Genomic DNA, 23,474 nt, shown 5'->3' on the forward strand with positions numbered 1-23,474 from the left:
TGACAAACATCAATCAACGATATATCAAACATAATTAGCGGTCGACCGGGTTATTTGCTTCCCACGCGACCAATGAGGCGTTGAAAGCGTAAAGAGGATGAATGAATATACCGAGTGCGTGGCAAACACCTGTGACGGCAATAAAGAGCTCGTATGTGGTAGCTCGTTGTACAAAATTTGTACAAAAACAAAGTGACTTGACAAAAAAAATAACACTTATTCTCCTTATTATATTCTCCAATTTGTTAATTTTTCTTTCTAATTATTTTTCTTTTTATTATTTTCTTTTGTGCTCTATCTTTAAATCACTCTAAAAGATCAAAGTTTCAAAAATAAAATTGTCTACTTATTGTTTATTAATATACATATATTATGTATCAATTTTATATATTTTTTATTACTTTTATAATCAATTTCTTCTTTCTAAAAGTGGAGTAAAAAATTTCGCGCATATAAATCCGTTGCCGTTCATAATAGGCAGTGTTAAGAAGGATCAAGTGTCATCACTAGCGAGGAATAATGCAGTTGATTTGCAGAGATCCACCGGCTGTACGCGCTATTCATTCGCGGAGAAAGCGCGACGAGTGTATCGGTCTTGTTAAGTTTCAAAGTTACACACACTTGGCGACGTAGAGTTTGCAGCCCGTCGCCGATAACCTCGCGCTTTCCACACGCTTTGAATCAGAATTTTCTGTGCGCGTCCCTCCAATCTTACAACCAACTTTTCTTATTATAACCAAGACGAAAAAGCTTATCTATACAAATGTAAGCACGTGTTTATAGAGTTACTTTCGGCCAATTTGTAATATCTCTCTTTCTCTCTCTTATAGAAATTACATTAGAATTGTTCTAGATAGATCACAATATAAAAAAAATTATAATTAAAAATATAAAAATAAAAATAAATAGTAAAGTAAAAACATATAGAAATAGAGCAGCAAATAAAGATAAAAAATAAATAACATATATAAATATAAATATGAATAAAAATAATGTAAAAAATATTAATTTAAGATAAACTTTATCTCGCTCTAATTTTTAAAATTGATTTAAAAAAAGTATTTAATGAATCTGGAACATTCTATTTTTACGGTGTTGCACTTGGTGAATCACGTAAAGTAGCTGACTCAACTTTAACTCACACATCTCGACATTTAAATGCTTCGAACTTCTGAATATATGTACCTATACATACATGTGTTTATGTACACACAACCTCAAGTAAATCTGCAGGATATACTAGAGATACTATAAGAGAGATGAGACAATGCGGTAACGATTTCTGATTGGCTCCGTCGCTTGGAGTATAACCGGAAGTGCGAGAGAAAGATATATATAACAAAGAAAGCCTAGCCGACCCTAACCTGCTGTCAATATAAAGTGAAAGTAGTGTTAACATTTGTGCAAATTATAAGGTATGTATTTTATTTCAGTTGTATTTTATTTCAGACTATGTGATTTATATAATGTGCCGTATTTCCAATGTAATCTCAAAATAAAATTTAATAATTTTTTGTTTCAAATAAAATAGGTGACTTCAAAATGCCTAATTTTTTTTTTTTTTAAGGTTTAATGTATCGTTAACTATGTGGTTATATTGACACTACTTTTTCCTTCTTTGCCTTGTCTAATATCTCTAGTTTACAAAATGCCTAAAAAGTTGCTGTGCTGGTTATTGCACTAATACAAGTAAAAAAGGATATCAGATGTGTCGATTTTCAAAAGATTCGCCATCAAAAACGTCATATCCGATATCCGGTTTTACCCCACGACGGCACATTGTCGCATCTCTCTTATAGTATCTCTAGGATATACCATGAATGATTTTCAAGTAAAAATGTAAGACTTGATACATATACAGAATGTCAAAAAACCATTGAATGATTTTCTTCACTACAGATTCTTCAAATAATTAATTTGAATTGGATTTCGATTGAAGATGAACAGCTTTTACTAAATTAAGTTTCATAAAAAAACGCTTTCTCCAACTTTAAATGCTTTTCACTTTAATAAAATTTTAATATAGAAAAAAAAACTTGGTTTCTCTCTCTCTCTCACACACACACACACACACACGCGCGCGCGCATTGTTAAGAAAATATATAAAAATACCCAACAATTTTGAAACAATAATCGATATTAATCTTTATCTAATCTTCAAATTATGTCGAAAATCTATATATTTAAAAGAGCATCACTGAAAAAAGTCTCAACTTTTTTATCCTCTATAATACAGATCTTGTATGATACATAATTAACTTTATTACACGATATGCGAATAATGTTTTAGATTTTAGATTCTCTCCTTTTTAACATCTCTAATTTTCGGACACCCTATATACATCATACATACATACATACACATAGACACATACATAATACACATACACACACACACACACACACACAGTTAGCCGCAACGGGTTAGCACAAGTGCGTAAGCGCGCGAGCGGCTGGCCTGAGTAGTTTCACGGAGAGTTTAGTTCCTCCTGGTCGCGGTGTGCCGAGAGATACGGCATCTTGACTCCTAGTAGAGTAACAGCGGGCGTCGAGAGAACGAGAGAGAGAGAGAGAGAGAGAGAGATATATATATATATATATAGAAAGAGAGGGAGAGGGGAGGGAAGAGAGTGTGGCACAAGCAATGGCCGCGAGACTCGATCGATGTCTCGGCAACTTCCCTCTCCCGCCGCTCAACGCGACACGTCCCTCCTCCGTGCCATCGCCATTACAACTCGCCTCATCCCGTTCTCGTCAGCGTTTCCCTACCCCCCTCCCTCCCTCACTCCCAACCCCCGCGCCACGGTTCCCCAACCTGCCACGACTCCAACGAGCATCATCTTCCCCCCTTTTCTTCGAACTAAATCCCGGAGAACCGTTCACCGCCACGCCGTTCTCTCGCTCGTCGAGTCTGTTTACAATGGCGATGCGCTACTCCCATTATCCCCGTGTACTTCACCTTCGGACTGACTGCATCGCGGTACAATGCAGCAGCGGCGGCAACGACGACGATGACGATGATGACGATTACGAGAGAAGGAACGGACCGCGATGACGGTATCGCGAAGCTGATATGTAAACCTCGTCATTTTTAGCCACCAAGATTCTTGAACGAGTATCTCGATAATGTGCACAAAATTCCTTTATACATATACATATATTTCTTCTCATCTTACAAGAAAGAGGAATTATATTACATGATGTAATGCAATGGCAAATCACAGTTTCATTCAGAGTGAGCTATCATTGAATGATCACGAGACAGATGAGTGTTTTACTAAAAAAAAAACTCGAGAAAAGTAATGAAAATGAATTATTATGTTGATATTGTATTAATAAAACTATATTTTACTGTGACTTATGATTATATAAATTAATTTGATTTTTTATAAAATTCGTGAGGCATTGTTTCTTGAATTTCTATATTATGATAGTTTGTAAAAAAGTTCTCTAAAAAAAACAATTGCAAAATTTCGCTGCTCATGAAATCTGTATGAAATATGATTTCTATATATTTTCTTCCCTTAATTCATACCATTATTGGGGACTTTTCTCGCGGAGAGAAGGACTCTCCTTTTACGAGGTAAAAAATTATGAAGTACCGTACAGTAAAACCACAATGGTTTTACCATATTATCTTCACAACGAGATATACGAAGGTACTCCAGCGGAGTAATGGATTTATTTCATAGAATATTTAAAGCGACTGATATTATTAACGTAAGAAACGAAATTGTCAAATCTAATCTATTGAGAGTTAACAATTCACCATTAGATAAAATACTACGCGGTTCGATATTGACACATTCAAAATGTATAGCAAAAATGTAATAATATGAGGTTACACATAATTGACATACGTGTCATATGTTAACACAGATAACACGTTAAGATATTTACATACTAATCACCGTTCCAAGAATTGATAATGAGGTATGAGGAATGTAAAAACAATCAAGAAATCAATACTGATATAAGACAGATTGCGCAAGAGAAAAAGTTTTATATCATAGTATGAATGGATTTGGTTTTTCCACGATAAAATAAAATTTGTTGCGTCATATTCGTGTGCACGTAAATCACGCGCTGTCTTTATTGCGTGCTAATAGCATGCGCCGTATTATCGGTATGTCACTTAATATAGCTCACGCGCGATGCAAAGAAACAGGAAAGCACTCGGCAGTTTAAATCAGTCGAATAATGTGTATCGGATATAGGATTATTTCTGTACGACACGGAATGCGCGCGCGAACGACAAGTGGAGTTTGTTGGAATTCTCGAACTGCTACTCATTCATTCAATACCATTATGTTAGTAAAACTTACAGTTAGGTAATAACTAACTTACTCGGTTATGTTTCTACCATGTGATTTTAAATTGCCTCTAGAAATATAGAGATACAGAAATAACAATTATTTTATCGTCTAAAATCTAAAATTTACACAAATATACATATATGTATATATGTATATAAATTGAGAGAGAGATTAATAATGTATAAAAATTATTTCTAAAACTTATTTAAAAATTAATGCAAGATGGTAAGAAATAATTATATTGCCATTTAAATATACAAAATTATAGACATAAATTATAGAAAATATTTATTTATTTATTTTATAAATGTATTTTTATATTTTTGAAGAATTTAATTGTTTTATTTAAAAAAGTTTTATATTTTTATAAAATATTTCACCGACTTGTTACATTTAAAAAAAAAATATCCAAATTGCTTTCTGTTTCCATCAATTGAAACAATTAAACATCAAACACTTGTATACCCATAAGACTCTTTCCCGCTCTTATTACTTGCATTTAAAAAAAGAATTAAATTTTGTAACGCGATTTCAGTACAGTAATTTTGTTTTTATAGTGACCTCTTCTTTGTCAAGATAGAATATTTCTTCCGCGTGAACGACAGACGATCGCTTACTCTCCCTCTTGTTTTACTCGGCCACGCAGACGTAGAGTCGCTACGATCGATTTCCCATAATTCCGATTGCGCGTGGACGATTACGCTTCTGCTCTCTCTTGCCGCTAATTAATAATACCAGACTATCCCCGCCCTGTCCCGGCAAAACTTCAAGAAAAATCTGTTGTCTCGCAACTTTAAGAAAAAAAATTTTTTCAATATTATTTTTAAATACTTGGTACTTTGCTCGTGAAACTAATTTATCACAATTGCAATTTAACTCAAATCTTGTTGCATTAAACATGTATCGCATATATATTTTTATTTTATTTATTTACTGTTACATATATGCGTATATTTGGAACAAAAGTTTTGCGCGAGGAATGATTTCTTCTATAGAAAAAAAGAAGAAAAAAATCTCAATTTTTGACAAGAAATATGGCGTCAGCATGATCGAACACTCCTGTACAAAAGCCCGTTCGAATATAGCGTGTGGAAATGGTGGCCCGTCGCGGATTGAGAAGCGGCACAGAGAAAGGGACAGACAGATCGGAGAGAAGGGCAGAGAAGGGGAAGAACAGGGAAGGGGGGGAGAAACTCTCGAACGTTGTAACAGGTGCCCCCACCCATCTAGCTGGCTCGTCCCGGCGCCATGTCTCTCTCTCTCTGCTCCCTTCTCCTCTCCTCCATTCCCTAGCTCTTTCTCTTTCTATATCTTATAACATTTCCTGTTCCCCACCTTCGTCTCTTTGCCACACTACTTAGCCTCTTTTACGTATAAGCTAGCAAACTGACCTGGCCCAACTATTCGACCATACTATTATACTATGATGATGATTCTCTTCTCATGACTACACCTCTCTTCTCACTCGTTTCTGTTTTCGCGCCAGTGAGAGTTTTCAACAACGACGACGACGACTTTCATCATCACGATTCAGTGTCTCGTCGAGCAAGTCTTTTTTCTGATTTTTATTATTTAACATCATAATTTCTTAAAATTCACTAGACAGGTACTTTTCAAACTGAGATGGATATATTGTGTCTACATTCTTACATTATATCATGACTATGGACGTAAAATGACAATTTTATTTTCTCTTTATTACGTTCACTCATGCATATAAGTCGCAATGCATTGTGTGATTTCTATTTTATAAAGATTAGTTTATTATTGCTCAGTTTATTATGTGGATGTGCTTATTTTTTCGTTACGATAAATGATCGTGACACACATTATTACGTATATAAATCTTGATCGTAAACACCTAGACGCGATTTTTCGTAAACACCTAGATGTGTTTTTTCGAAAAAAAATGTGCTGCTACAAAATTACATTTAATAAATGTCGAGACATTTATAATAGTCCAATGTACATTTATAATGTCCGATTCACTTATATTTAACCGGCAAATATTTCCCTGTAATACCCATGAATATTCATAATTAATTGCACGGCTCGACTTCGTCACGTTTGCAAGAACAAAAACTATCGATAACAAGCGTCATCGAGCGTTCCTTGTAAATGCGGACAACACGTCATTAACGTATCATAAGAGCGTGTACATTCATGATGTATAGACACGATGCGATTGAACAGGGAAAAATGCCTATCTAGTGACGGATGAGGAATTTATGATGCCTAGAGTATAACGACTGGTCTCTGGTAGATGGACTGGTTGATGGTTACATCGGTGATTCGTATTGTGCGACAATGTACTAGTCGAGCCGAAGACAATCGATGTAACCGGCAGAGCCGAGTCTCTCTCTCTCTCTCTCTCTCTCTCTCTCTCTCTCTCTCTCTCTCTCTCTCTCTCTCTCTCTCTCTCTCTCTCTCTCTCTCTTTCTCTTTCTCTCTCTCTCGCCATCGCTCGTCGCACTTGTACGGATCCCGTAAGCGCGCACGGCCGGACGCGAAGTGTAACGATGTCCCGAGATCGATAATAACCGCCGCGCCGCGCGCGCGGTTTGGTTTCTCCACCCAGAAGAACCTTTCTCGCACTCACACACACGCACCCACACACACACACACACACACACACACACACACACACACACACACACACACACACACACACACACACACGTACACACTCGTGAGAGCAGACATTTTTTCTCTCTTTTCCCCTCCTACCCCCTTGGCTGCGTGTCATACCCCTCTCGTGCTGTCCCCCACCCTTTCCTCCCCCTGGTCCCCCTCTCCCACCCCCTTCACTCATCCGATTCGACCACGCGCGTCGTAATTGCTCGGCGAAAAATAACGGAAGACAGAAAGAGCGAAATCCGCGGGATGCGAATCGACGAGTCTTTTGTTGTCGCGAACGAGCAAGAGAGAGACAGGTTATATCGAGGTATCGCGTCGATTCGGGGACGACCTCGGGAGAATGCTCGTTGAATAATGTTTGAACTGTCAGAGTGATGTTGAGATTTGCAAAGTTAGTAAGTTGTACTTGTGTATGCGCACACGAGTAATGTCTGATGAATCGGAGCGTCGAGAAACGTCGACACTTTAATTTGACGACGAGATGTATTTTCAATATATATGTATATATACACAACACATATACACGATGAGGCATACGATAAGTATCGTCGATGACCGCTACCGATAAAATCCTCTCTTGGCGAGAAATTATGTCTTTATTTTATCTTCGATTATATACTCACAACCGATCTCATCTTGTTTATACACAAAGAAATAGATACGTCTTGCGTTGCGATGGATATCGCGTTCAATGAAACCTTGCGCCCGTCTACTTTGCATAAATGCAGTTTGTTACGATCGTATTTACGCGTGAAGCATTATAAATATCATACATATCCGAAAATAAAAATATGCACATCAAATATGTAATAAATAAACTTTTTTATATAGCAGTTATATTTTCATACTTTTTAAATGACTTTTTATATACATATATAGAAATGTGTGTGTGTGTGTGTGTGTGTGTGTATTCAATACTAAGGATAAGTTTTAATGACGCGCAGAATTTAAATAGAAAAATTTAAATTTCGTAATGTAAGATATTTGAGAAACATATAGCCAGAAAAAAGTTTTCTTTTTAAATACTTTGTATAATATCAGCTAATACTATTTCGGCATTATTGCACAGTTCTGGACTATATCTTGTATACGATTATACACGACTAACACTGTTGGTCTCTCGCTTGGCGTATGATAGTGTTCTCTCTAAATCTTCACGAGTTTCGTGACGCTTTCGGATTAAGCGAACCTGATATTCGACCTCGTTATATACAGCGAGCAAGCCCGAGTCCGAAGACGACTTTGTTGTTGCACGTTATGCGAGTTATCGAACCGGCGTTATTTCGAGGCTGCCGCATCCAGATGTACAAACTCGTATTCCAAAGATGTTTCTCACTATTAGGAGTATTTTGAAAATACTCATCGCTCGAAATACCAGCGAGGAATCGAAGTAACTTTTTCTACCACCAGAAATAATAGCACGCAATACGTATATATTGTTTCTTCTACTTGCGAATATCTTTTAATGTTTCTCTAATTTTTTGCAACTTTTTTCGGAGAAAAAATCTTTCAACGAGAGATTTTATTTCCTACTAGTTTTTTTTAAATTCCAAACAGACACGCGCGTGTATAATTCATTTCAGTGTAGCCAGAAGTAAACTCGAAAAAAATTAATAAATATCGATTTCGAAAAGAATAGATCGGATAAAGTTTGACTTTGATCGCGCGCAAGTTGACAGTTATCGGAAAGATAATGAGGCGAAATATTTCGGCGCTCATCGCTTCGGAAAAGTGACGGCGATGATGTCCGCGAATGCGCTATCGCGTTCCAAAGTTAACTCGCAATTACGACGATAACGCCCGCTCCTCCTCCCCCCCATCCTTCGGCGCAGTTACCCATAATAAACTCGCCGTTTACGAAAGATCTGCGTGCGTGCGTTCGTGCGTGTACGACCGCATGAGACTGTGACGATGTGCACCTTATATCGCATAAAACGAAATCTTGATAAACCTAACGTTAATATATATTAAATAAGTGTTTGATTGTTATTAATACAATTGTCAATAACAATTAAATTACTAAGAAAAATAAATTTTAATTCCGTTAGAAAGTGCCAAATATCAAAGAATAATTAGATTTCTTTATGTAAATTCTTTAACAAATGAATAATTTTCAAAAGTTTTCTGTGGAAATAATTCTTTAAAATAAACACAAGGTCTCAATATTTTAAATGCAAATGTATTATATATTTTATATATTTTGTATGTTATATTTTTATATTATTTATTATATGTTTCGTGATTATTATTTCTTTATATAATTTTTCTATTAATAATTATATATATATAGCTTATTATTACATTATTTAATATTTTTACTTTACGATAATAATTTATATTTTTTTCACTTTAGAGAAACATCTCTTTGAATTCTCGACTTTGGATTTCGCGCGACCGAGAATCTCGCAGAAAAAAAAACGAGCGTTTCTCTCGTGGAAAAAAATACTCTGCCTTAGAGCGCAATGTGTCATTCGTTGTCGTCGTCGGCGAACCGGCATTTAAACGCGAGCTCTCGTTTCTGGCCTTACGTAATTTACTGAACGCTCGCTTGCGGAGAGCAGCAAGCGACACGGCCGGTCGGTGTCGGTCGGTTGGTTGGTTGCTTATTCAGCGACGCTGTGACCCGTATTCCTTACCGCGATATGTATATACATATATATACTTGAGTGTTTCCTTACTTCTTTTTCTCTCTTTTACGAGAAATCTACCGCGTAAACGCGCGAGCGGTTTATGCCAAAATGCAAAATTTACTTCCACCGAGGAGTTAGGAAAACGTTCACCTTTCTCCTATTTTTCGATACAAAATGTGCGAATATCTAATTATTTTTCGTTTGATTGTATTTTAAAAAGATAAAAATATACTAGAAAAAGGATTAAATTTAGTTAATTATCGAGAAAATTTTATTAAAAAAAAAAAACGTTTTACGGGTATAAATCCACTTATCACTTTATTTAACTACACATGTCGCCCGTCTTCTACTTGGCCATATCTAACGTCAAGAATGTCGCGTGTAATTGCGAGAAATGTAAGGAGAAACGACAATTTTTGTCACGGTTCTGCTCGATTTTTACAAGTCAATTTTTGCGACGCCAGAAATAAGAAAGGCGACGCGCGAACAATCAAGGTTGTTCCATATTCGTTGGAAATTCGGCGAAGGTTATGCAACGCTGGTATGGCATTCCAAGTTCCGAGTTCAGAATCGAAAGCATATGTATATATCAATACTTTTTAAGTTTATCATATACGCACGCACGCACGCACGCACGCGCACGCACGTACTTACTTGCATACTACATACACACATCGAGTAAGAAAAGTTTAGCGTTCTAATAACCATACGACTCTTACAAGAAGTAAGAGTCGCATAGTGTTATTAGAAGAATTTTTCTTAAAATCGAAATTCGCGTAAAAAGTTAATTCAAATAATAAGTAACAATGTAGGCTCCCTGCATTGATAAATTACAAATTCAAAAGGAGGCTATATGGAGCCACGCGTAGGGTGTAGGTACACAAATATTAAAAACAAACTTGTTGGAATAACAAATTTATTGAATCTAATTGCAAATATTATAAAAAACTAAAAATTATATAATTACATAATTTTGTACTATAATATATTATATGTATATGCAAAAAATAAGAAACATTTATATTTAAATTAAATCGTATAATAAACTAAAGGGGGAGATTACGATTCCTGTGGCGTCGAGATTTAACTATGAATTCTTGTTAAATGAATCATTTGGAACAAAAGTTCAAGAGTGGTCAAAGTCGCTATCGGTCATAGTTTCGGAGATATCCATCTTTTTTTATCGCGATATTCGAAAAGCGAAATATAATTCGCGTAAGTAAATTTTTGGAAAAATCATAGTATTATACGATGTTGAAGGTCGAAACAGAGAAACCCAAAGAAACACGAAGCGAGGTTCAACCCAAATCTATGTGTCTAGTTTCTTGATAGTGGAGCCCCACCGTAGGGGGGGCGGAATTCACTGTGTTCACACATACACTTTTCCACGCGAAGCGAGGTTCCACATGGGTTTGCAACTTTCCACGCGAAGCGAGATTCCACATGGGTTTGCAACTTTCCACGCGAAGCGAGGTTCAACCCGAACCTATATGTGTCTGGTTTTTTTGGTAGTGGAGCTCCCCCTTAGGGAGGGGGGGGGCAAAACCTACTATGTTTACGCATATACTTTGCAACGCAAAGCGAAGTTTTACATGGGTCCATATAATTGCGATAAATAAAGATCGATATCTCCGAAACTATGAACGATAGCGACTTTGACCACTCTTGAACTTTTGTTTCAAATGATCCATTTAACAAGAATTCATAGTCAAATCTCGGCGCCACGGAAATCGTAATCTGCCCAACTAAAGTATAATTAGTATAAAATAATAAATAATAATAATGGAATATAGTGAAAGGCCAACTAACGAGCAAATAAATAGATATAATATAATATAATCAATTCATTTAATCATGCTCTTAAAATTAATAACATGTAAATTCTTAACATATAGACGTTTCGACTTACTTAGTCTTCCTCAGTACAAATTCTAACTTAAACCAACGCTTAAATAATATAATAATTAAAGTATATCAAACGACCATGACGAGCGAAATATCCATCAATATTTTAACATCGGTGTATTTTCTAAGAGGCACAGCAAGAATAACATTTCCCATCTTATCATTATGGAACGCTTTTGTTAGTAATGAGAGATTTTAAACCCATTCTTCGTTTGAAGGCGAGAGAGGATTTGTCCAAATTTTGTCAGTTTGAATGTATTTGTCAATCAATATAAATGCGAGTTCCATAGTAACAGACAGGTTTGTATCTTTGTATTAAACTGTAAAATGCGTCCTGATAATAAAATTCTGTTTTTAGCTTCTTATCTATAGCGTGTCTCTAACTTGACTGAATTTGACACGAAATTTACATGTTATTAATTTTAAGAGCATGATTAAATGAATTGATTATATTATATCTATTTATTTGCTCGTTAGTTGGCCTTTCACTATATTCCATTATTATTATTTATTGCGTTGCATTATACGAGCCTTTTTGTCTTTTTGAGTATAAAATAAATTATAAATAAATTAATATAAGTTAAATTATATAACACAGTATAAAAGTTACAAAAAAATTATACGTTATAAGATTAAATTATATACATATATTATGTAAATTATATGTATTAAATTATAATATTTAAAAAATTTATATATACATTAAACTGTAAATTTTCTTTCTTTTTGAAAAAATGATATAAATTAAATCTCATAATTTTATTTCTTACATATCTCGTACCTCCGTATCTTGCAATCTCATTTATTATCTCTTAATCATTTATTCCAAGTTCTAATTATAATAATTATAATAATTATTTAATTCTCATAATTTTCGCAACTACCATTGTTAACGACAGACTCTCTCTCTCTTTCTCACTCTCTCTTCTCTATCTATCTATCGATGACCAAATTATGACACAATAGGACATCGCGGAAGATGGGGGAGGAAGCGTCGCGCTGCGCTTAAAAGAGGCACGATGTCATAAATCACTTATTGTGCTGGATGCAACCGCCATTTGGACCCTTCTGGAATACCATTTATTTATATTTTTGTCCCCTCTCTTCTCCCCCCTACGGCCTTTTCTATCCATCTATCCGTTTCGCGATATATCATCTTATAATATAGCGTTATTCTCTCTCTTCTTTTTTCTCGTATTTTTCCCCTCCCATTAAAATGTTATCACTTGTCTCGCAAAAAACAAAGAGTCATGTAACTTTTGTTTATAATATGTAAACAAAATACTTGTGTTTTAACATTGTTTGTAATTCATATCACTGTGTCTCTCATTATCAGATTATATTTATCAATGTATTCCGATGCGTCAAAAAGTGTACTTTCCGAAGAGAGAGAGGGAGAGAGAGTGATCGAAAGCTACATCCTGCCAAATTTCCACCCTCTTCTCAACATATCGTTCGCTCCTGCCATTTTAGCATCATTCCCGAGATCCTTTCACTCGAAAAAGAGGTATGTAAAAGGAAGAAAAAAAATCGCGTAATCTCTCGCGACATACGTTAGCCACATTCGGCTTTCCCTCCCTCTTCTTTCTTTCCTTCCCTCGGACGCGTTCGCAAATATGAGTTCTCTCCTGCGTGCAAACGATAGAGAACCGTCGTCGAGCAGAGACATTATCGAAGGTCAACGCGCGCGAAGCGCATCCGTTGGAAGCGAAAACGAGCGCGTGCGCGCGCATAGCCGTTCGAGAGAGAGTTAGATGCACGTCCGTTTTCTTCATCCGCACCTTTTACATTCTTCTACGCGATTTTCCCTCCTTTTCTCCCCCTCAAATGCACGTACTACGCGTACCGCTTTATCGTAGATAAAATATAAATTTGACATTGTTATAATTGTCTCGACTTCAGGTTTAGACGATCAAACTATAAATCTATTATTTAATATTATATAACTTGTTATTTATTTTTTAATCGTACGTTTATTTAATTTTTTTTTACACATGTCAAACAACTGTCAAATTGTCAGGTGCAGTTCTGATGTACAAATATCAAGATGGATAATTGTTCAATGTATAGTCACGCACGCACGCACGCACGCAAAAGCGAAGTGTGGCAGAGTGAAGGTAGGCGCAGTCTGTAGAAGAAAGGGGGAGAGAGGGGGAAGCAATAATCGGGCCAGTTCGGCTGAGCGCGCAAGCAAAAAGAAAGGCGCGTGCTCGCTCTTTCTCTCTCTCTCACTCTTTCTTTCTTTTTCTCTCCCTATGTACTTCTTCTCCTAACATCTACATATATACTTGTGTTACCCGCTCTATCGTTTCTAGAAAACGTGTACGCACGTGTCATCAAAGCTTTTGAAAATTACCATGATGACGCTACGCTTAAATAAGCCAATACACACATAGATATTTTATTCTCATCTTGTAAAAAAAAATTTATTTAAAAAATATAATCAACTATTTTCAAAGAGTTTAATTCTTCCTCTGTAAAGAAGACGAGACATCTGTCGTCAGACTATTTTATCACTATATATACATATGTATGTATATTTGACGCGAGATTATTAAAACCGTATCTTATTTGCACTCTATGCTCCAATTTAATTTTTATTCGAGAGCAACAAGTAAAAAAAAATTTAGCGATGATTATTCTACTCGCAACGATATTCAATATAGCGTTTCGTTTAAATTGAAAAAGTACATCTGCATAATTGTTTTAAAGAGAGTAGGTAATAACTATACAAAGATCGCGAAAAAAAGAAAAACAATATTAGGGAGAGACTCTGTATATGTGTGGGAAGCGGCGCGAAAAGAGCAAAACACATACATCTCCCGCTGCGGCACAAAGAAAGCGTACGTACGCACGCACGCACGCACGAGACGAGGAATTCTCAGCCGTACGCATGCAACGCCGACGCCACCGCCGCTTCGAAAAGAAACTCGTACATGTACCCGCGAATACGCGAGGCGCGCCAACTATCTTGGCTGGCTCTCGCGCGCGCGCGTACACATTTACACATGCAGGAAGAAGCCATGATCGTACACTGCACTAACCTGTCGGAGGCGATTCACTCTCCTCTTGATATCCGGCGTCGTAGTATCCGAAGTCGGCTTGATCGAGTATTTTCACTGAGCGGCCACAATGCGATCACCAAACTATTCACACTCCGCTTCTGTCTCTAGTGTGTGTGTGTGTGTGTGTGTGTGTGTTTTGTGTGTGTGTACGTGTGTCTCTCTCTCTACCTTGCTGCTCCTTGTCCCTTTCTTTCTCCTTCTTTCGCGCTCGCGCGCAATCTTCTTCTCTTCCTTTCTGTCGCTCCTCGTCTCGTTAATTACGCGATTCTTCTTGCGTCTTTTTTCGAGATTTATCCTTCCTTCGTCGCCGATTTTGCACAACGCTACGCGGCGGCGGCGGCGGCAGCGGCAGCGGCAGCGGCGGCGGCGTCCGTCTACCGGGTGACCGCCGCAGTCGGCACAATGTCGCGCGGATTATACCAGGCCACCAGGCGCACACTGCGGTTCCCCGTACGGCCGTACGTACGTATGGATCGCACACGATTCGCGGCGTACGCGAAACAAACTCTCGCGTCTCCCGATTCACTATTTTCGATTCCGATTCGCTAGTACAATGCACACGAGACCCTCGCTACCTACGCTCCGAACTGCTCTCCCTTGCTGGAAGAAAATGGCGGCCCCCGGCCGCCCGAGTAACTCGCGCGCGCCGCCCGATACCCGTCGTCACTGGCCGAGCGTCGCCGAGCGCGTCCGACCGTGCCCGAACGCCGCCGCCGCTGGCCGAGCGACGCGACGCGTTCGATTCGTCCAACGTTTCCGCGCATAGAAACGGAACGCGGATTTCGCCGCACGACCGCACGACGCTGAGCGCCGAGACCCGAGACTAGCCGTGTCCCGCGTCTTGTCTCGCATCTTATCAGCGATATTATGTATCAATGAGCCTACTCGATCCATTTAAATTTTAACTCTAGCTTGATTAATTTTTTTCGACGCTGAAACTCGAGACAGAATTTTTATTTAGAATTTTACGAGCTGTATCTTTAATGTCTGTTATAAAAAAACATTTAAAAATAATATATGTATAATATAGCGGAATACACCGCGCATGAATTTTGTTTTGAATTCCGTTGCGAATTATAGATTGCTTAAAATAAATTTTATCTTACAAAGATAAAAGAATAAATGAGAAAAAAATGTAGGCTGTATAATAAATTTCAAACAAAATGTCAATCACCTCTACATCCTTTGGCTTTGGATCACTTTCAGCGATATTTGACTTTAATTCCTCTAACGTGTGTATGCGTGTTGAAAGTTAAAAAAATTAATTATATAAAACATACAACTTTTGTAAACAACTTGTGAACACATACAATATAAAGAAATTAATCAATTAAAAATGAATTTAAAATAACAATAACCAATTAAAATTTAAAAGATTGTTTAACCATAATGCATGAATATCTAAATATGTGATGCACAATCTATGAATACAATTCCAACTGATGCAATCTTTTGAAAAAATTATTAAATAACACGATTTATATATTTGATTGTGTATTAACATTGATTATCATTATCGATTATTTTTTGTCTCTCTCTGCTTCTATTCTCTAATGTAAACGCATACAAACGAATGTATAGTTTTATCATAATTAAAATTAACTTAATAATTAAATAATTCCATGCTGCATTTTATTTGTATTTATAATCTTTTCCCTAAATAAAACAATTATAACTGATTAAGCAAAGATTTTCTAAATTCTTCAAATTATCATCGATAAGATTGTTTCAAAGAAATATTTGTTAATATCGTATAACGAAATGCAAATAAATAATTCAATTTTTGTGAATCCGTTTTATCCGTCAAGATTGAAGAATACTGATTGTTACATTCTTTCAAATTTCTATTAAAATTTGAAGCTTTAAAAGAAGACCAGTCATGAAATGACACATGTGTTTATTAAATTTAAATGCTATAAAAAAGCCTGCAAGAGAATTCTTTTCACAAATAATGTTAATAATATCTAATTTCAAATCATATCATTGTTCTTTTAAACTTTAACAGCAAAGCTTTTTTAGCAATAGCAAGCAGTAATATGTACTATATATTATTAATGTAATGAATCTTTTTCAACTCAATATTTATTTAATAATTCAAAACATTCGTGTTTAAACTTTTGTAGCATCTGTTATCTTGCGACATCAAATTACCGTAAGATGCTCCGAAAAGATATCGACATATAACTAAAAGAATAATGAGTATAAAATATTATAATATAATTGTGTATCATCAGAAACAGATTGTGTATTATAGAAATAAATAATTATAATGATTAGAAATTCTATAGAATGTTTTATTTATTTTGATATTTGTCATTATAAATATGTCCTTTGTTTTATTTTCTAATATCTTAGTTTTAAGTATATTTGTGTTTTTCTTTTTAAATAATTAATATACGAGTAAATCGAACAATAATTTTATATTTCGTGATTCACTCTATTATAGTATTTACTGTCAACAATGTTAACTTTTTAATAAATTTAGTCAATTTAGTTTGGCAATTTCTGATGATGATTTATAGACCGTTGCAAACTGCTCTAAATTCTAAATTATTCAAATCATAAAGATAAGTTTTATATTACTTGAAAAAAATAATAAATATTTGGACAAAACTTAAGCGTTATCTTGTGCTGAATGTAATACGAAATTATCAAAATAATCACATAACAATATTGCATTTAAAAAAATCACAATAAGCGAAACAGGTGATACATACTTATCTGTACTATAGAAGATTTAGTCCAATTTTATTGAAATTTGATTTTGACTTCAACAAATGGCTAAATCCACTGTGTGGATATGTATTTAAATTATTCTGACATTGAAACTGATACAAGCTAATATATAGAGTATTGATATATAAATTTATTCAATACTTCTATGTTCTTTTGTTCTATTGAGATTTTACATTATTTTACACAAGTGCATTTTAAAAAATGTCTCACCTATGATATAAACATAATAAGACAGTGTATAAATTATTTTGTATAATTACCATTGATAAGATAAAGATAAATTTATTTTACATATAATATAGTCACACATTATCTATATAACTTGAAACCAATTAAAATTTATTTAAAATTTTATATGTTTAAAATTTTATGAAATATTTTACCTGCATGGATAAAGATAAAAGAACAAGAAGTAATTAAACTTGTATTTATCATTTTAATAACTGATGTTTAGTCAAATTTACAATTCTCCTTAATATCGTTAACAAAAATTAATTTACAATGTTGAAAGATGGCGTTTATTCATTTACAACAATTGACGATTTTGACTGTTCGGAAATAATATTCGATAGAGATGACACTTTATTAGATTTTTATACAGACGTCTTCTCTTACCTGCTATCATATTTCTATTTCATCTAAGTTATTATCTAATGACATTTTACGCTTTAGCAGCGAGAGCTTCGAGATCCTTGATGCACTGTTGAAGGGTTGCCTTCTCTTGATCAGGAGTGATGGCTTTCAATACTGCATTCACAATCCATTGAACCATATGCTTCTGTGCGATTCGGCGTTCGAGATTTTGTATTTGCACTTGGTAATCGAGACGCTTCTTCACCTGTAAGCAACAGGCAATTTTTTTTTTTTTTTTTTTTTAAATAGAAACAAAGATTTATCACATTATACCATATTAAATTAAATAAAAAAAAAAAATGTATAGAAGTTTACATTTAACAAATTAAAAATTATAATGCCTGAGTAATGCATTCCTTTTAGTAATGAGAGTAGCAAGAAATTTAAAAAGCAATTGATTTTAAATTTGTATTTAATTTTATTGTCCAGGTTTAACCATTTTTTTAGCCTGTTTTATTCTTAAAGATTTATATATATATATTGTTATAATCGTTTTTATAATTTTATCATTTTATATTCTATTATACAAAAAAACATTTATTATACCTCTTGATAAACTTGCACCAAGCGTTCTCTGTAAGTTGCTTCCAGTTGCATTTTAACGTTTTCTTTTTTAATTTCCAATATCATTTTCTGGCCATCCAGGCTCCATTGTTCTTGTTTCTCCTGCGCAATTGCATTCTCATGATGAGCTATTTCGCTGTTCCTAGACTCATCAAGTTCATCATTGTATTTATCTATTTCCTTGTCCAAATACTCGGCTACTTTTGGGCCAAACATTTTTATGCCTGCTACATATATTATTAAGAGAGATATTCCATTATAATATTCATGTTCCATAATATAAATTTCCTTTGAACATAAATAAGTGCCCACGGTTAATGCAAATACATATGGCCCTGAAAATAAAACGTTCAAAAATAATTAGCGATAGCTAAAACATACCATGTCATTTTATGCAGGATGTGATATATTACAATTAGAGAAGATATAGCTATTTTCAATTTTAAAAATATATGTAGATTATGTGATTCTTATATATAATCCTTCTAAATTATTTTAAATTATTTCATTGCAAATGTAAAGTATTACATAAAAAAGGTGTTAGCCTATATTTTCACTGTTTAATTTATATAAAAAATCATTCACTTTGTAGTTAACAAGTAAAAAACTATATAAAAGTTTATATATAAATTACTTCAAATTTCAAATCAGATATTCAATTATCATACAATAAGAGCACTTGCATACCTGATGCACCAGTTTTTGGATAGAAAGCTTGAAACCATTCCTCGGGTATGAATCCATGTCTAACTGGAGATGGCTCGATCAAACGTTTGGGACGAATAAACTCTGTTGCAGCTGAAGAAGCGCTTTGCGCTCCACGCATGGCCATTGGTAATAACTGAGCTAAATTTGAGAGAAAGAGAGAGAAACATTATCACAATAAATTATAAATTTATCACGCAAGAAATATACTCATTCTACCCATAAGCAGTTATACTTCCTATACTTGAAATATATATTTAAGATTTTTGTGGCATATATGGACATGAACGCAAAAGAGAAAAATTGAATATGATAGTACAACAAATACAAAATATTGAAAAGAACAGATTTTGATATCTTTTCACAGGGAAAATGTGACGCTGTAACATAAACAAAATTGCCCATGAAAAAGATTAGGATTTTACTTTTGAGAGAAAAATAGGATGTATTATATAATTATATATACATGATGTATAATTAATATTCGTAATATATGAGTTTTTTGGAAAGTATCGTGAGAAAATATAAACGTATTGCCATTACATAATAGAAACTGTCAACCAAATTCACTTATTCTCTCTGTGTTGATCGAACTCGTTTCCGCGTAATAATTTGCAAAAATGCAACGTCGAGAAGAATCGAATTGACATTTATTTACCATTGCGAAGAGCCAGTCTCGATAACATTTTGTACCGAACGTCTATCACTTTGCGGTCACGATTCTAGCCACGATCCACTACAGCGGATATCATGATTCACAGCACGGAGCATTTTTAATATGTCACTAGAGATGCGTTCCGTTTGACGCTACGAAAATTTCGAATCATTTAATCGACCAATCAGGACCAAGGAGAAGAAAGAATTCTTCGCTTCGATTGGTTCGATCGAACGCTTGGAAACTTTTGTAGCGTCAAAACTAAAGAGTCTGGTATATAGGGAATTTATATTTTGACGTTGGTGACTACACGAAACTTTGAACTTTCGCCGCAGGAGGTCTCTGAAGACTGAATTTTTGTACATTTTTGCCTTGTGGCGCCACTGACGTGACAGTCAGTGTCAGTAGATCTTTAAAGGTCACGCGAGTGTCTTTGAGGGGTTATCAAGGAACGAATTCTATTTTTCTCGCAAAGATCATTTCGAACAATTTAACGTAACATACATCCTCATCAATATGCTACCGCGATTCCTCAAGCCTACCATAAGCGTCGCCCAGCAAGGAGCAAAACGATTATCAACTAGTGCCAAGGTATATACCGTAATAAAGTAAATCACGATTCAATGCAGTTTCCAAATCCGAGATTAATGACGTTAACTGTGTTTAATTGTCATCTTCTCCCAAATCGCCATTAATGTGCGCAATAATGACAAATTAAAATTTTTACCTATTATTCTGATTAATTGGAATAATGTATATTTAAATAAGGCCATAAAGATCGCAATTATGTTAAGAGAATCTTTTTATACATTTGCCTATTTAAAAATATATATCATCCATTTCATACACATATATATATATTCGTATATTCTCAAATTAATAAGGCGCTGATTATTCCACATTCCACATTTACTGTACGTCTCGCGGACTGTTGGTCCACTACGAAAATACCGCCCATACGAGAATCTTCATCCACGTTCGACGACGTGTATCGCGGGAAAGATATCGCTTGCCACTTCTATCAGTTACGTGGAAACTTTGCGTCACGAAGAGCGCAATCGGAGCATCGTTATGCAACCGCGAATGATTCGATCTCAAAATGCTGGCGTAATTAAATTGACGTATCAAGACATTTTCGGAACTGACTGCGGAATGATCTCGAGGTCCTGATATATATTTTTTATTACATCAACTATCTTCAACCATATATGTACCTCCCAACCGAAAAAGCAAGCTGCGAAATAACATTGTGAACTTTAATATACCGAGAAATCCTTGTTAATTGCGTAAACAAAATTAATGGGAAGAAATTTTTAATTGCATTTTCACTAATTTACATTCTACATTCGTAAATGCTTTTTTTTTTCAAAATACTAATAAAATCTTGATTGTGTTTTTTCTAGTGCGATGCCAAGGTTGCTGTTATGGGAGCCAGTGGCGGCATTGGCCAGCCGCTATCCTTACTTCTCAAACAATCGCCCCTCGTCACCGAATTGTCGCTATATGATATCGTGAATACACCGGGTGTCGCCGCCGACCTCTCGCACATAAACACACCAGCAAAAGTTAGAGCTTACAATGGCCCGGAACAGCTCAAGGATTCCCTGAAAGGTGCACAGGTGTGTCATTACGACAAAAAATTGTGCCATAAATATTTGACAGATACATAGATTATCCTATAAATATTTAGTACTTGTATTTAAATGTTATTCTTACGATTTTAATTTAATTTATCGGATCGGAATTGAGATCAGTCTCGTTTTTGAGTTTCGTATTTTATGAATATTTATTTTTAATATTTTGTGTACTTTTTTAGGTCGTTATCATACCTGCTGGTGTCCCGCGCAAACCAGGCATGACCCGCGACGACCTTTTCAACACTAACGCTTCTATTGTCCGAGATCTCGCCGCCGCGATGGCTGAAGTCGCGCCGAAAGCCTTGGTAGCGATCATCTCGAATCCTGTCAACAGCACGGTACCAATCGCGAGCGAGGTACTGCGAAAAGCATCCGTCTACGATCCCAATCGCGTTTTTGGAGTGACCACTCTGGATATTGTCAGAGCAAACACATTTATCGCAGAAGCAAAGGTATTTTAAATATAACATAAAATAAAATAAATGACTAAGAGTTACGATAAATATTAGTATCCAAAAAAATATTTCTGATTTATTGTATCGTAATTCAATAATGATTGCATTGAATAATCGAGTGCTTATAAGAGACGATACATAAAATATTTTTATTCGATAAAATTAAGTCAGAAGAATAAATATATTGCAATTATTTTTTTCAAACTTATCTCGTATAATTGAAAAAATATGGAAAAGGTTATATATATATATTGATAAATAATTGTGATTTTTCAGAACCTCGATCCACAAAAAACATCCGTCCCAGTCATTGGTGGACACAGCGGCATCACTATTATTCCGCTGATCTCGCAGTGCACGCCATCGGTATCTTTCCCGGATGATCAGTTGAAGGCGCTCACCGAGAGAATTCAAGAGGCCGGTACCGAGGTCGTGAAGGCTAAAGCAGGCACCGGATCCGCGACCTTGTCCATGGCTTATGCCGGCGCACGATTCGGCTTATCGTTAATCAGGGCGCTCAACGGGGAAACTGGTATCATCGAGTGCTCGTTCGTCAAATCGGACGTCACTGATGCCAAATACTTCTCCACACCGATACTTTTGGGCGTAAGTAAATATGTGAAAATAATTCGCGTGACTCAGCATGCCGTTTATTGCCATCGTATATCTTAGGAAGAGAAAACTGCAAATAGAAAAAATTACTTGCTCTATTTCTACAATTTGTTTCCCGATCAATACAAGAAATTATTTTTTCGTATTATTAAGCCATTTGTTTCTAGAATATAGTGTAATATATGTATTCCAATTTTAATATTATTATTGTTTAATGTGTTTTATATAACATATATTTATATCATAATAATATATAAACAGCTTAAAAAGACTACATTGAATAAAATATTATATCGATATACATATATCCAATATTTCAAAAAAGTAAGAAATTCAAATTTTCAATTGGCATATTATGAATTTCAGAAAAATGGAATTGAGAAAAATTTGGGCTTGGGTAAACTAAGCAGCTTTGAGCAGAAACTGCTGGACGCCGCCATCCCTGAGCTCAAGAAAAATATTCAAAAAGGAGAAGACTTTGTAAATAAGAAGTAAGATCTATCAGAGCTAACTAAATAGAGCGTAAAAATTACTTTTTATCTTCGTTGCTCATCTTGTAATTATAGTCATCAATCAAATTGTCATATTTCGATCGTGATGAGCGTAAAAATCCGCGAATTTCTTTTCTGTTTCTTTTCTGTTCTTGACCTGCCAAGGTATATGTAAATGTGTAGTATTTGAACCGTGGACAGATCATCAAATGTATTTATAATATTAAGATTATTGTAAATGAAAAGTAAACTTCCGAGCAGATTTATATTATACATATTAGTATGTAAAATAGAGAATAAATTAAATAATAAAATTACACACACAAATTCTGAAACACTTGAGGAAGATGTACAATGTAGCAAATAATTGAATAAACGCTCTTACAAATGCAGCAAAATTTTTTTTTACTTAAATATTTTTATATGTTCGTAA

The 23,474-nt window shown here is 35.0% G+C and overlaps 3 protein-coding genes across 4 annotated transcripts in view; 1 reads left to right on the forward strand and 2 right to left on the reverse strand.

Annotated features, from left to right (window-relative positions):
- Ctbp (C-terminal binding protein) overlaps positions 1-15,209 on the reverse strand; it is a 31,232-nt gene extending 16,023 nt beyond the window's left edge. For both annotated transcript variants that reach the window (XM_083045121.1, XM_083045111.1), the window contains exon 1: positions 14,533-15,209. The gene's annotated coding sequence lies outside the window, so the exon portion shown is untranslated. The remainder of the gene's footprint in view (positions 1-14,532) is intronic.
- A 2,496-nt stretch (positions 15,210-17,705) lies between these two features.
- Positions 17,706-19,973, reverse strand: Atpsynb (ATP synthase subunit b, mitochondrial). Its single transcript, XM_083045124.1, has 4 exons — positions 19,850-19,973; positions 19,174-19,332; positions 18,469-18,821; positions 17,706-18,127 (listed from the first exon to the last, which is right to left on the reverse strand). Exons 1-4 carry the CDS (start codon positions 19,875-19,877, stop codon positions 17,951-17,953), a joined length of 717 nt encoding a protein of 238 aa, XP_082901250.1. The 5' UTR covers positions 19,878-19,973; the 3' UTR covers positions 17,706-17,950.
- Positions 19,974-20,233: 260 nt separating this feature from the next.
- Mdh2 (malate dehydrogenase 2) lies at positions 20,234-23,427 on the forward strand. Its single transcript, XM_083045182.1, has 5 exons — positions 20,234-20,437; positions 21,250-21,465; positions 21,663-21,935; positions 22,215-22,544; positions 22,917-23,427. Exons 1-5 carry the CDS (start codon positions 20,363-20,365, stop codon positions 23,043-23,045), a joined length of 1,023 nt encoding a protein of 340 aa, XP_082901308.1. The 5' UTR covers positions 20,234-20,362; the 3' UTR covers positions 23,046-23,427.
- Positions 23,428-23,474: the final 47 nt, after the last annotated feature.

The sequence above is a fragment of the Prenolepis imparis genome, unplaced genomic scaffold (genome assembly GCF_030444845.1).
Source record: "Prenolepis imparis isolate NDT839.2.m4 unplaced genomic scaffold, iyPreImpa1.0 SCAF_1, whole genome shotgun sequence".
In the NCBI taxonomy this organism is placed as follows: Eukaryota; Metazoa; Arthropoda; class Insecta; order Hymenoptera; family Formicidae; genus Prenolepis; species Prenolepis imparis.